Below are 15,259 nucleotides of genomic sequence, written 5' to 3'. Positions count from 1 at the left end.
TCGGAATGTGTTTGTCCTGGTTGAGTGGGATCATGTGACTTTAGGGGTCACCAGGATTGTTTCAGTCTCTACTCCTGAAGTCCCCAGTGTCCCCTCTCTCCCTTACTGTCACCTTGTTCAGATATTGCTGTTGTGAAAATGAACCTCTGTTTCAATAAAAGTTGGATGGTTTGTCATGTGTCTTACCATTGATTCATGTAAAACCAACAATAGACTGACCTGCTGGTGGTCCAGTTAAATCAAAGAAAACATTTATATATGTATATAGAGAGAGATAACAACACATACAATATGGCTTTTTAAGAAATCATTAATTTTTACTGTTCATAAAAACATACATTTCCATATACATTTATAAAATGGATTATTCATCCTCTTTATATTAGTGACACAGAATTCTTCTTTTTTCAAGTAAACTAACACAGATGATTCAAATAATTGATAAAATACAGAACATTAGACCATTTATCATCCTTCTTCTCATGAATATATAGTTCTACCTGCTGCCCCTCTCCTTCCCATCTCACACACACATCAACACAGACTACAGCCAAACAAGTAACAGCAGCCTTCTTGATATGCCACTCATCTTATGCGTGGCACGCTCCATCCCAGAGCACTCCTTTGCCTCATCCCTCTCCTCTCCTCTCCTCTCCTCTCCTTCCTCAGTGCTGGGCTTAAGATGATTAGATGATGAGGTCCCAGAACCTAAAGCAGCAGCACCCCCATACCAAAGGGGTGCTTAGGCACCAGAAACGATTACACCCCACCCCTAACCTACCCACTACCAGCATAGGCACAGCATTAACCGGTCATGAACACTGGCGCCAGTCTCACAAGTGCATAATTAAGTGCAACGTGCAATGCTTGTGTGTGGTGTCACATGTGCTCTGCTTTCTGACCGGGTGATGTGGCGCTTGTGCAGGTATCTGATAGGGATGATGGACGTACTCTTTGAGATGAAGACCGAGGTTCAAATCCTCCCCGTGCTCCCAGTGGTCTTAAGACACAAACAGGCCGGAGTTCAGTCACTGAGGTTATTGGAGAGAGGACGGTGAGGAGTGATGGACTGTAAACTAGGCCATCACACAGGAGTTCCTTCCTTGGGAGGCGGTGCTTTGGGTTTACCCTCAGCCAAAGAGCTGCCTTCTGATTTGGTCCCATTCCCTAGCTCGTCCCCCATTTCACTGTCCCTGGAGGGCGATTCTACTTCTAGACTGTTCCTAGAGAAGGCCTGCGGTGGAGTGAAGCCTATCTTGCCCAGGCCGCCCTCAGCTGCTGCCCCTCCGGCTCCAGGGCCACCCTCCCCCATCACCCCCTCTGCGTGGAGCCAGTTCATCTTCTGCCGGTGCTGCTTCACCGCCTCCTCCACCCGGGCGTCGATCATGGCCTCCGTCAGTACGCCGTCCTCAGAAGAGTATGCTGCCGCCTGAGGGGAGAAGAAGGTATGGATGAGAGTGAGTGAGAGAGAGAGCGATAGAGAAAAGGAAGAATGAAAAGAAAGATATGAGGAATACAGAGGAAGGGAAGAGGAGAAAAGGACAGAGGATGGAAAATGGAAAAGAGTAGCTGGAGTAGCAACCCAAGACATGTTTAGACTCAGCCAGAGTGGCTGGTGGGCTGCTGTATCTGACAGACTGAGGCCCCCTAGTGGAGCAGAGGCCTCTCTGCACTCCAGTGAGTGCCCCACTTCTCAGTGCTGCCAGGTCACCTATAGAGCATCACTGAGAACATGTTCCTGAGTTATTTTTAAGCACAGGTAAGATAGGCTCTGTTTCAAACAACAGAGCTCCACTGCTGAGATGGAAAAAAACACCAGCCAGAAAAACAGAGGGGGCAAGTCACTCAAGGGAAGCTTTGGTACATGATTTATGTGGTAAATATTTCATAGACCTGATGAATTATGGGTAACAGTTTGGCTGCTTTGTACAAAAATACTAAGAAATACCAACCAGAGAAGAAAATGCAGAAACAGTGAGTGAGAGAGAGTGAAGGAGAAATGGTCAGCCTAGACTTCCACTCACCTGCCAGGCGACCCCCAGCTTGGAGATCTCTCTGCCCGACATGCTTTCCGCCCGCTTGGCAATGTCCGAGCACTTCTGCCCGTAGTCAAACTGGGCGAGCTTCAGCCTCCTGCAGATTAATTAATATAATGCTTTTATTCAAAGCAATTTACAGATAAACATTTTCTAATCAGGAAGTGTTCCCTGGGTATTGACCCCTGTGATCTTGGTGTTGTTAGCACCTTGGTCTGCCAGTTGAGCAACAGAAACATACAGGAAAACTCTTATCCTAAACACATCTTTATGCAGTAAAGTGAATTTCAACTGGTTCGGGTTATAGCTATAGTGTGGTTGTTAACTGCAAGGAAGACTAAATGCCCCCGAAGTCAGCACTTTGCTCTATCAGCAACAGGCACAAATAAATGCTGTCACTGTACTTAAACATTTGCAAAAACAAACTCTTACTAATGATTCAATGCACGTATAGTTTTCCTATGTGTTCTATTCACTGTGGCTATGACAATATGCAAGACCACTGGATGTCTTCATTTGATTCGCTCCCTTGCCCCAGTGGCTGCTGGGATTGGGCTGTTCCGCTCCCCAGTGAGTGGTAATTAATGGGCTAGTCCAGATGGCTTGGTTCTGCTGGTGTACCTCTCTGCTGCAGAGCAGAGCCTGACGCACGGAAATCTTGACACACCCCCCTCGTCCTGATCTCACTTGGACCCAAAATTGGCAGTCTGCTTTTGATTGGCGCTCACACTTACTCTACCTGATGCAGACTCTGTTGGTGATGGTTCAGAATAAAATTAAGCATTTGCCCAAATGGAAACTTACAATCTTGCTGCCAAAATGTAAGTGTGAGTGAGTGTTTGTGTGTTTGTGTGTGTGTGTGAGTAAGTGAGTGTGTGTGCATGTTTTTATACCTTTAAAGCCTTTTTGTTCGTCGGCTTCAGCGTATGTGTGTGCATCTATGCATCATGAGTGAGTGAGTGAGTGACTGACTGACAGATGAGTGAGCGACTGAGTACTCACTGCCTCCCCCCAGTGGCTGGCTCCAGCACGTATCGGTCAAAGTACAGGCGCACCAGCCTCTCCCTCTCCTCCAGCCCCGGCAGGGCAAAGTTGACGATCTCATCAATGCGGTCGTTTATGGCCCAGTCAAATTGCTCCGGCTGGTTACTGGCTAAGACCAGCATGAACCTGAGGCAGAGAGCACACAGAGATTAAAACATCTGCCAAATGAGGAAACGTAAACACAGATATTCTCATGGGCACACACTGAGGAGACATGCACTGGTGAAAAACAGGCCATTTTCATTAACCAGAAATGTTTGAAGAAATGCACACCAAAGAACAGAGCACATCGACACTGGTAAACGCTGAAATGCATCTAAGTGTTAGCTTTGTAGCTACTTTACACAGGAACATTACACATCAGTACTTTTACAATATTCTACAGTACTACAAAATAAATGAATGAACGTAATGACTGGCTTGAAGACACTGTAAAGGCTAAAGGTCATGATGACCACTTAATGTTGGCATAATAAAGGACAAGGACGAACTTGTGGCTCTGTTCTCCAGTGCGGTACAGGAATGCATTTAGTGTAGCTCTGAGATCCTCACTGATTTTCTCCTGAATATGACAGAGAAAGGCAGACACACAGAAAAATAGAGTGATAAGAAAAGAGAGGACTATAGACAAAAAAAGACATGTCTGTGGGTGTGATGAAGTCTAAGCATCAACAATGTTTGGACAGAGTGCAGGAAAAACAGGAAGGAAGACACACAGCAACTCACAGTGGATCTTTTGCGGAGGAATGCATCAGCTTCATCGACAAACAGCAGAAGGCTGCATGGGAGGGAGGGAGAGAGAGAGAGAGAGAGAGAGAGAGAGAAATAGAGAGAGAGAGAGAAAGAAAGAGAAATAGAGAGAAAAAGAGAGAGAGTGAGAGATCAGTTAGCACTGGGCATCTCATTAAAACTCAAGGTTATGGCAAACAGTTGTTCTCTTATCTACCTCTCTTAACTGGTTGGAGTTTAAATTATCCCCTCCATACGTAAGTTTGCTGCTGCCTTGTCTTTAAGTAGCCTTGTAGCAATATGTAGTCCATGCTTAAACAATTTTCACTAAAAACGGCACTTAAAAATTCAATACAATGTGCGTCACACTGTGCTGCATTACCCTCGTCGGCTAGTGTTGGCCCAGTCGAACACCTTGTGCATGGCCGTCACGCCCTCACGCCCCATCGGTGCCACGTCACCACCGGTCATGATGGCATAATCCATCCCAGAATGCACTGCCAATTTCTAATCAAGAGGACGTGATTAGACAGATTTATTGATGACATGCACACCCAAGCCCTGACAAACAGGGATTTAGTGCTGCACCAGAATAAAAAGAAGCTAGGACCCTTGACTCTGATAATATGCAAGGAAAAGATTCTAGAAGATCCATTCCTGCAAGGGTAAACTTTGGGTGAGGGTAACAGGGTAACTTACTTTGGCAAACAGGGTCTTGCCAGTTCCCGGTGGGCCGTACATGAGGATGTTGCGGTACAGCCCTCGGTTTTGCCGCGTGTTCCTTGTCGCTATGGCAATGTCACGGACGCGCTCCTCCAGGACGGGCTGGGGAAAGGCCAGAGAGGTATTTGTTTCAAAGATGTTTCTGCGAGTGCTGTGATGTGCAGAAGATGGAGATGACTGTTGAACAAGAACATTGCAATGAGGTTCTCAATGTGTGGACCCATACTGGTGCTGATACTCACACTAAGCACAACTCCCTCCAGAGCATCCTGAGGCTTGCTGGTCAGACGCTTCGTCACCTAAGAGAGAGAGTGTGAGTCAGAAGAAGAGGGAGAGGGGGTAAAATGAGAGGGAAAATGAGGGAGAAGAGAGGGAGAGAGAAAGGATAAACACAGAAAGTGAGAAATAAGGAGAAAGACAGGAAGAGAAGAAGTAGAGAGCAAGAGACAGGGAGATAAAAGAGAGAGATCGAGTGAGAGAAAAGAAAGGTCAAGAACCCTTTAAGGTGCACTAAACTTTGAGGTAAGACAGAGCCACTCTAATCAGCTAAAAGCTCCTCAAAATGAATTCATGACTGTCAGCACAAGCCTAGGCCTCGTGCCAACCCCCTCCCTAACACACCCACACTCACACAAGTAGCAGTAAGTGGCAGGCTCCCTTATCTAAGTCCAGGCTGTTAAATCTCCCAGTTTCCACGGTATTATGTGCTTATCAAAAAGTAGCTGGGCTCTTCACTTCACAGAATTGTGTAAAGGAACTTTTGACCTTGCAATCGCCTGGGCAACCACAATGCTGTTCTGTTGTGTTCCAGTGCTGCTAGTTGCCCCAACTCCACCTCCAGTACGCTCACCTTCCTGAAGCGTTTATGTTTAACCCTGTAGCGTTACATCTGACTTAAGTAATAAATCTGATAAATATTAGCCTTACTAAACTGCACTGTAATTACTTTTTTTCAAAGGAACTGGATGAACAGGTTTCTTAAACAAGGTTTTTCAAGGAGTTCCTGCCAACCTAATGTAGGTTGTCAAAAGGTCTCAATTATTTTTTATGTGTTTGAAAAATTGCTTGAAATTCGGCCAATGCTCACTTGAGCTTAAGAAAAATCTCCACACAGCATTTTTGAGAAGAGTGAACTCCAGGTGCCATGGCACTGTGGTGGGGGGGGGAAGACAAATGCTTTGAGCGAGAGGGCCACAGGACAGCAGGTTCTCTACCTTGATTGGATGCTTTATGGCCTCTGCCACGGTGATGCGGGACGTCTCGCGGACCAGGGAGGGTTTTCCAAGGCGAGCCTCGATGAACCGTCCAGCCACGCCTGTGGCATTCCGCGCTGAGTAAACGCCAACTGCCAGCAATGTCAGTCCTGCCACCTAGAGGTATGAGGCAGGCACTGCATGTTACATTTAGCACAGCACTCATACACTGAAATGTAATGAAAACATTATTTTGTCCATACTAAATGTATTTCTGTCTCACTGATGCTTACAAGAACAACCTAATTATGTCCATTAGAATAACACCAAGAACATATTTTAAGTTATATTACTCTAGTGTTTGGTACATAGCACAGTAAAGGTTTACAAATCTATCCTATCAGCATTATTCATGTTTTTTCCGTCGATACTTAAGTAAGTGAATGCTGATATTTCTACACTAAACTGAGAGCGGAGCTCACCGTGGCTGTGACTTTATCCCAGTCCGACACGAAGGCCCGGAACCCTTCTCCAAACACTGTCCCCGCAGTTCTAAAAAAGAACACACACACACCCAAAAAAAAAAACATATGGGCACAAAGAAAAAAGAATGAGACTTCACAAATTCCAATTTGCTTACACATCACCCTGGACTAACAGCCATATGTGTATGTCTATACTTGTGCTCCCAGGTACCGACAAATCTGCATTAATGGGGTTTCTCCCCACACTAAAACATCTGACTTTCCACATCAGTTAATGACTAAGCGCTTTATTAGCTGAGTGAGATGTGCTCATTTGTTTCAAAACAGGGAAAGACCAAACTCATGCAGTGCGGCGGGACCCCACAAGCAACGCTGGGATAGGCTACCATATGGTTTGTGTGTGTGTGTGTGTCTGAGTGTGCATTTCTGAGACAGAGTAGGATTGTGTGAGAATGTGCCAACAAGCAAACTAATGTTATAGCGAAAAAGCCCACATACCCACTAACATCCATAGCATAACATAAAACATCAGGCTAACAGAGTTCTTCACTGCTGCAGATGGAGATCCAAACCAAGGGCCGTATTCACAAAGCCTTTTATCTTACCACTAGGAGTGCTCCTAACTCGCGCTAAAACCTTTTACGTAGGAGTAATTTCTTAAAAGTGATTCACAACGGCTCTGAGACCTACTCATACTAAGGATAAAACCCAACTCCTAAGCTTAAGATAAAACCACCGTTGCTATGGATGACGTCGACTCTCATGCACGAGTTTAGAAGGGGTGAGGACGGTGATTGGTTGTTGACAGGCTCTCTCATTAAAAACTCATTCGTGACGTCCCTCTAACAATCCCACTATATCAACTGAAAATAAGAGAATAACCTAGGCTTCACATTAAGTCATATTAAATAGTTATGGACAGTGCAGTTAGCAGAATGCACACGCATGATGACAAGTTTGTGCATCCAACGGGAATGACACTTTGCACGTTAAGAGAAATAAAAAACGATCAATATAAAATATGGCAATTGCATGTAATCAAGGCAGTAATAACTAAAGCACCCAGCAAACTGTAAGGCTATTATATTTCCAGCCCTTGACCACTTCAAATATCAGCACACACGGCCCTTCAAGCGAAACGAACGTGAAACGTATAGCGAAAGCCTACTGGTCCCAGGACCAATAGCCACCGTCACCCCAGCGGCATCCAGCTGGTAAGTTCTTAAAAAACTGCTGCAGAACGCTCTCCGTTGAAATGCACGAGTCGAAAACGTCCTCATCTTTTGATGGGGCAATTATTGTAATGTGTGGACATTCCTGCGATCGCCATGGAATTTACTTTGATCTTGTGTAATTGGCGATTGTCCAAAGGGCAAAGGCAACTGGATAAACTGTTGGATGATGTGGGGTCTACAGTGCGTTGATAGTTTGATGAATTAAACGGCTGACTGATTCCCAGTGTTGTCATTTGCGTTTTCCGCGAAGCCAAATAGGCTGTATTTATGTTTCCAAACATTTCACTTCGGGACACATCGTTGTTTAAAGGAGTCATTGCATCCCGCGCTAATTCTACGACAATATTAATACCTTCACGGTTTAAGCAATGTCTTTTATCAATTCCAAGTCGGCTGCAGCCATCTTACGATTTTTTGTGAATAGGTCTTAGTGACTTAGGAGTCCTCATGAGGAGTTTTAAGCTGTCCTAGACTTAGGTGCTACTTTTAGGGATAAAATATTTTGTGAATTGCTCTTAGTAAAAAAAATGAGGAGTCCTACATTTAAGACTGACACGCCCATTATTTTTAGGAGTTTCTCCTAAATTCGCCACTTATGACCTACTTTTAGCCCTAAGATTCTTTGTGAATACGGCCCCATATGTCCAACAAACCATCCCTCTGTGATTATATCTGTTTATGGCCCCAACTCACAGTCTACCAGTCTACCAGTCTGCATGTGTTTGCAAATCTAAGTGTGTGAGATTGTGTGCGTGAGTGTGTAAGTCTGAGCGCGTGAGTGTCCGTGCCTACCGTATGCTCTCCAGGACGGTCTGTCTGTGTTCGACGGCCTTTAAGCGGATATTCTCACGGATAATGTCAGCGTTCTCCCGCTCCACGCGTGCCCGAGCTTTAGCCTCCGCCTCCACGCGCATCATCTCGTTCTTGTGACGCAAATCCATCTCGTGCTCGATGGTGGCTGTGTGGAAGAGGAAAAAAAACACAACAATGTTCAAGGCCTCTCCACTGAAACTAACCAATAATCTGAAAACAGTTAACTACATTACATGAGCTCACATAGCCAGTTCACCAGTGATAATGCAGTATAAAAATGACATGTGTATTTCCATTTAAGAGGTCAAGTAACCCTAATTTATTTCTATGAGTTTTTGTTGTTGGTTTACCGCATAGGTGGGATGATATTGGCATCCTTCTAAGTATAATGTATCAAAGCAGTGCCGGTTCTTTCAACCAAAAGAGTCGGCATCACAGGCCATGACACTACAGCGACTAAAGAACGTAAACAGCTATTAGCAGCCACTCAACTATTCCCTCATCTCCCTCTACAATACAGTGCAGCATCTCCTTACTGCTAATGGATGGACCAGTGTCACCAATAATGTCTGTGGGGGTGGAGATGGTGTTCATGTTCCTCACCTTTTCTCATGGCCTCCTGCTTATGAACAGACTCCTCCTGCTTGCGTATGTTCTCGTCATTGATGGCTTGCTGCAGATGAAATCAAACATGGTCTCCATCACATTTACACCAATCCATGTGCAAGGCACTTCTTTCCTAAACTATTCACCAGTGAGAATGCGGTATAAAAGGCACCTCGGAATATGGATACCTAGGGTTTGATCATTTGTCAAGGTACAATAGTCCTCTGTGACGTTTATTTCTAATGGTCAAAAGAGAGCAAAAACACATACCTGCTGCCGGAGCTGGTCCTCGTACCTCTGCCTTGCCAGCTTATCCTGGTACTGTGCCCTCTGTGAAACACACCAATGTCACCATCACTGGATGTACCTACCAAACTAATGAAACAAAGCTAATCTAGCAGGCTAAAAACCCATCCACCCGAAAAGTCAACCAGAACAAATGCTAACGAATGGCCCTGTTCAAAGTGTCTGAACGCCAAGTCCAATTTTTGGTTCAAGTTCTTAGCTGAGACAAAACCAGCTTCTAGTAGAAAAACTGCCATACATTAATGTTCACAGAGCTGTATAGAATCTCATGATCTTTTTCTGTCAAGGCTTTGAAGGGGAGAGGTTTACCAATACACTCCTTACTACTGGATACTTAAAGACATTTGACCTTCTTTGACCTTGGGTTGAAATAAGTGAGGGTGCACCAACTGTTTAGCTAACAGCTAGTGTCACTTGTGGAGCAGAAGTATTGAGTCTTACAGACTGATGCTGCCTGGTCTCCTCCTGCATGGTCTTCCTCCTCTCCTCAGACTGGATGCGAATCTGGTCTCCTTTCAGCTGCTCCAGCGCCGCCTCATACTCCTGAGACCCAGAGAGAGAGAGTCAGTGAGATGTTACAAAGGATGAGTAAATACCTGAAGGGTTTGAAAGCAGATATCAATTGTATCTTCTTCAAATCTTCCTAGTGGCAGCTATTAAACAATCACTGTTACTAGGCGGAAACCCACTGTCCCAACTTTGCAGTCATGGGTAGAGCATTTATGGCTACTCTATAATACAGAAGAGATGACTTACAACGTGAGGCTCCAGAGAAAGACATTTTTGAGGGCCCTGCTATGCACACAATGCATTAGATCTTGTTTAATTACCTTAATCTTGGTCTGATGCTCCATTTGAACACTCTGCTCTTGCATTCGGGCCAAATCCAGGGCCTCTTTAGCATGACCTGCAAAAGAATCAGAAAATCATATCAAACACTACAAAAAATACCTAGTTTATTGAATGATTAGCATAAACTTAAGTGAACTTGTGTAAATTAGTGAAGCTTGTTCATGACCATATCATTTAATATATAGGCACATGACACTGACAGGCATGCTTGACCACAGGCACATGATAGGGGATTGATACTGACCCTTGAACTTCTACCCTTGATAGCATAATAAGTAACAGGCCGGCGACAATGACAGTAGCTTATAGCAAGCACACCTGAAGAACAGCATCTATAAACACCTTTATGGTGATCTATCATTCCTTAGCGAACCTCTCGTAATTGAAGCATAACACACGCATCGACGATACACAGCTAGAGTCTATATATTTACGTGCTGAATGACACCATCCATCCTCATGGTGACCATGAGACTGCAATTGAGGTCCGTTGCATCATCTTCGTCAGTGTGCATCACCTTGCACTCTAACCAACCCATGAACATATTCACTAGCTTAGCAAATGTCTTTATTGTATGAACGATAACCTGACGAAACACTGAACTTACGTGATTTGTCAAGGTCTTTGGCTGCCTGGGCCGCCCGTTCCAGCCCCGTTGGATCGAAGTTGCTCCATTTGTCCTTGGGTCTATCACCGCTAGATCCTCCGGATCCTCCGGCCGGCGGAGGTGGTGGTGGCGGCACCGGCATCTCCGGAGGACCCTCAGGCTGCCCTCTGTTAAGGCCGAACAACCAAGACATGTTGTGGTTCTAAGATGAGCGGTTGACGGCCTGCACCGGTGTCGAATATCCCTCTGTCAGTCAGACACCGCTTACTACACACGGCAGCTTCCTAACGTTACACTTCCTCTCCACGCGTGTCAAACTGCATCCATCTGCGCAAGTGCAAAAAGGTAAATCTTACCCCCGAATGAAAATCTCCGTTGATTGGCTGAAAATAGACCTCATGCTTTTCCGTTGGCTTCTCGCTTGTCCTCAACAGAGGTCATGGAAATAAGCCACACCCATCACTGCAGTACGGAAACCGTTAAGGAACAAATTATAATTTATTATAGAAACTTCGATTTGTTCTATCCAAGGAAAATGGGAATGAATGAGAGACCCATGACTCATGACACTCCCCCTATGTCCCATACGGTGAATTACCAGTTGTAACTCGTGTTTCAAAAGAACCGTAGGGCCTAACCATAATCATTTCACATGTATTAACAGTATTATACATTACACAACTTTAAAATAATGAAAATAATAAAACTCATACAAACTACTGAGCTATACGTCCCAGGTCATCATAATCATAATTACCCTGGTACTATTATATGTATATTTATAGTACACACACACACACACACACACACACACACACACACACACACACACACACACACACACACACACACACATGCGTACACACAGATACAGACACAGACACACACACTAGCTATACCAAACCTGCAGAGGCCAGCACACATTCACTGCCATCAATTTGTGCATTGTCCGTTTTATCATATCGAGGAAAACACAAACACATTAGTTACCATGAGTGCCGTACTCACTTACAACACTAGATGGTGCAATTGCTCTAGGAAGATGCCTTACTGGTGGTGTTGCCTTGTCCTGCTCTATGAGTTTCACAGCACTGCATGTTCCAGGTCTCTCCTTATACTCGATTCCTTAAAATCTAACGATGCACCCTGTGAAAGCCTTTATCATAATCTAATGACATGAAATGAAATGTCATTAATCAAATCAAATATGACAGGCAGTTAATGCAGAGCAGGAGAAAGACAGAGGCAATAAGAATGATATATTTTTGGGGGGGTACGTTTATATGCATGCATATGGTGTGTGTGTGTGTGTGTGTGTGTGTGTGTGTGTTCCTGTGTGTGTGACTGAGATAATTGCATTCCTTTGTACACCTAAGCACTAACAAACTGTAGCCTATAGCCCTTTATGGGCCCCAAGGAACATAGTGATAAAGAGCTGGTTTGCATATGGAGTGTGGGATCAGGGAGTGGATGTGAATGTGGATGTGGAGTAGCCTGTTTCCTGTCTCTCGGTTCTATGAGACTGCAACCTTTCAATTAATATGCCTTTATTGTGCTAAACCTTTTACCGTTTAAACATCTTTCCTATGAATGTTGATCTTAATACACCATCATTAATCATTCATTTTCATTTAATATGACATATTTGTACAACACCCCAACAACAGGCTTGATCTCACATAAGTTTTTGTAAACTATGCATTGTGCTTGTCTACCACAGAATGCTTAGCCACTATGCCTCTATCAGTGGTGTAGTGGTCCCTGGAGAAGTGGGTATACTCTTAATTTTTTTAAGCAGCCCATACAGCACAGGATAAACGCCCTGTTTTGAAAAGTGGGTATAAGCAATGCTGACCGAAAAATAAGTGGGTATACTCCGTATACCGGCGTATACCCTGGACTACACCACTGGCCTCTATGTCTGGTTGACTGATATGTATGCATGTATTTTGGCCGACCTCAACGATAAGAGTTTCCACAATGTTGACAATAAAGATATCTTATTCTGTATGGTCAACCAGAACAATCATGGTCCCTTTTTTGTTAGTTAGGATACGACCAGTATTAGGTTTGTGTCATCACCAAAATTAAGTATATCGTTCAAAATTTGTAAATGTCTCCTGGTAATCTGTTGCAAATTAAAATCAGCTTTCAACACCCTACTAAAGTGGGGAAGAGCTTTCCTCCTTATCAGTTCATGAAAAGGAAGTTGTTACGTGATCAGCTGTGGTTTTCTGCTATTTCAGGGGTCTCATGAAATTGTGTATGAGATGTTCCATCCCGGTCCACAGTACCTAGCACGGGCTTGGTCAGTGTGATATTTGATTGAATCACTTTCTCAAAATATCCTTAACCACTGGAGTGTCAGATGATCATCCAGTTTCAGGCAGTTTTATAATGAGAGGGATGTGGGTCTGAGGACTGTCGAGTAATATTGAAGCCAATGCTACTCCAGTTTTCTGAACCTGTGATATTATCGTCTTCCTATGAGCTACTGACTGAAACTGAATCTCCCTTTAAAGTCCTCTGGGTTGGCATGGCAGTTTTCTACGTGGGATTTGGGCACAGAGATCAGTGATAACAGATAGCCCTGGGTCTGATCAGCTGTCTGTGTACCAACACCTCACTTAGACAAGACTCCCCCTAAGCCTAACCTCTTCCCCTGGATCCCTCAGCCTGAAGCACTGGCCTAAGCAAACACTGGCTTCCAACCTCCAGATGATCTGCGTGCCCATTCCCACGGTGAAATAATAACATCCTGGGATCTGTTTCAAGGGAGTTTCCAGCCAGGACATCTGTACAGCGGCAAATTGAGTTTAATCTGCTATTCATGACGTTTTGGAGGGCCACAAAACGGTGTCTATCTTGGAGAATAAAGTGCGCCTTGTGATTCTGTGGCTCATATGGTAGAGGAAGGTGCTAACAAACACAGAGATCATAGGTTCAACTATCAGGAAGAAAACACACTAATTAAGATCTGTATCCTGTGCATCAATTGAAAGCATCTGCTGAATGAACAACCGTGTATGTTATGAAAGTTAGCTCACAAGCAGATAGTTTGTACTTGCAACATTCTTGAATGGAAACAAAGTTTTGTTATTCCATAGCTGCACACTTAAACGACTGTCTGTCACAGAATATCAAGATGGAGTGGGGAAGTACTGCTTCCAGCATGTGGGGAAGTAGTGTGCTGGAACCCTGAATTTAAAATATGTATGTTGTATTGTGTTTAATTTAAGGACAAAGCAAGAATGTGTTTCACCGTCAATGAGCCTAAAAATGATAACAGCACCACTTTTTTACCTCACACGATGGTACATACAGTATACAATGCATTCATATATTTCTTTCATTACAAAGAACTGTAAAAGTAACCCCGCTCCATTTTGAATTCAGAACTAGAGCGAGAAAGAGACAGAGAGAGAGAAAGAGAGAGAGAGAGAGAGAGAGAGAGAGAGAGAGAGAGAGAGAGAGCAGAAGAGTAGTTTACATGTTACTTGGGCTCAGCCATTTTTCTGACTCAGTAAACAGGAATCAATGACGTTTTTCCCTGCAACAATGAGGTGTCATAAATTTGAGCCAACTGAAAGACAACATGCAACAAAAATGGACACAATTCAGGAAGGTCAAGGTCACTCTGGTCTGCTTTAGCAGACCTGTCAGGATCATGGCCTACACTTCTGCAAATTTAGGTCAGACACACTGTCCAAGAGACACTGTCCAAACACATTTTACACTGTTAATGACTATTTGTCACTTGCAAATCCATTACATCCACGTATGTGTCTGACTGCATTTTATGGCAGTATTGCCCAAAAATGTTCTAGTTTGACACAAAACGTGTTCTAGTGTGTTGCAAGATTTGGGGGTATATTTGTGATGAAGTAACTGTTGTTTTTAGACCAAATCTCTGCCAGATAAAGGAAAGTTGAACATTACTTGATATAATAGAAATGTTTCTCTTGTAGCATTTAATACAAACCACAGGCGCTTTTTTTGTTGGAAAATGGAAAGTTTAACTATAGCTCCTCATTGATACTGATAGCATATTGCCACATCAGCATGGGATTTTCAATATAGTTCTCTCATCCACCACATATTTTATCCCAGTTCTTCTTCCAGTGTGGTTGGCTACATGATATTTTCCATGAGTGATAAATCTGTCAACTCTTTCTTATCCATCATCAGTGTCCTGTGTAATGGGCCTAATGATTTCAAATGTCGCACCATTTGTAAATAAAAGAGGACAATTATGTCAGGAGAGAGGAATGTTGCCATAGTACAATGCCATCATTTCCTGAAGTCAGTTATTTTTAGCCACTGTAGGCAAGGGTAAAAGAGTTGGCTGCATTGGAAGGAAGCAAACTATGGACTGTCTGTTTCCTGTTTACGGGTTTATGTGTCTACCACTGTAAACCTGGGCTGGGACTGCGTGAGTGGTCCACAACTGGAAAAGACAATAAAAGACCTTTAATTCTTTTCACAGCTAGAGCTGATAACACTTGCCAGGTTAGCCGGTGAATTGTAAGAGGCGGTCAATAGGCTTCCACCATTGCAAGCTGTTTTTTCACATATTCAACACAGTGGGGTGGTTTTAAACAACAGCCAGGGGCTGGTGCTTTCAAATAC

The 15,259-nt window shown here is 43.8% G+C and overlaps 1 protein-coding gene across 1 annotated transcript; it reads right to left on the bottom strand.

Annotated features, from left to right (window-relative positions):
- Positions 1-682: 682 nt before the first annotated feature.
- Positions 683-10,917, bottom strand: atad3 (ATPase family AAA domain containing 3). The gene is made up of 16 exons (XM_080845835.1): positions 10,631-10,917; positions 10,001-10,077; positions 9,612-9,713; positions 9,135-9,194; positions 8,862-8,931; positions 8,238-8,403; positions 6,208-6,277; positions 5,747-5,902; positions 4,775-4,831; positions 4,509-4,634; positions 4,192-4,316; positions 3,807-3,858; positions 3,572-3,642; positions 3,039-3,206; positions 2,025-2,133; positions 683-1,429 (listed from the first exon to the last, which is right to left on the bottom strand). Exons 1-16 carry the CDS (start codon positions 10,821-10,823, stop codon positions 1,085-1,087), a joined length of 1,947 nt encoding a protein of 648 aa, XP_080701961.1. The 5' UTR covers positions 10,824-10,917; the 3' UTR covers positions 683-1,084.
- Between the last annotated feature and the right edge of the window lie 4,342 nt (positions 10,918-15,259).

Source organism: Sprattus sprattus (assembly GCF_963457725.1).
Source record: "Sprattus sprattus genome assembly, chromosome: 10".
NCBI classification, from domain to species: Eukaryota; Metazoa; Chordata; class Actinopteri; order Clupeiformes; family Clupeidae; genus Sprattus; species Sprattus sprattus.
Note: the sequence above shows the minus strand (reverse complement) of the source record. Positions and strands in the feature narration are given on the sequence as shown.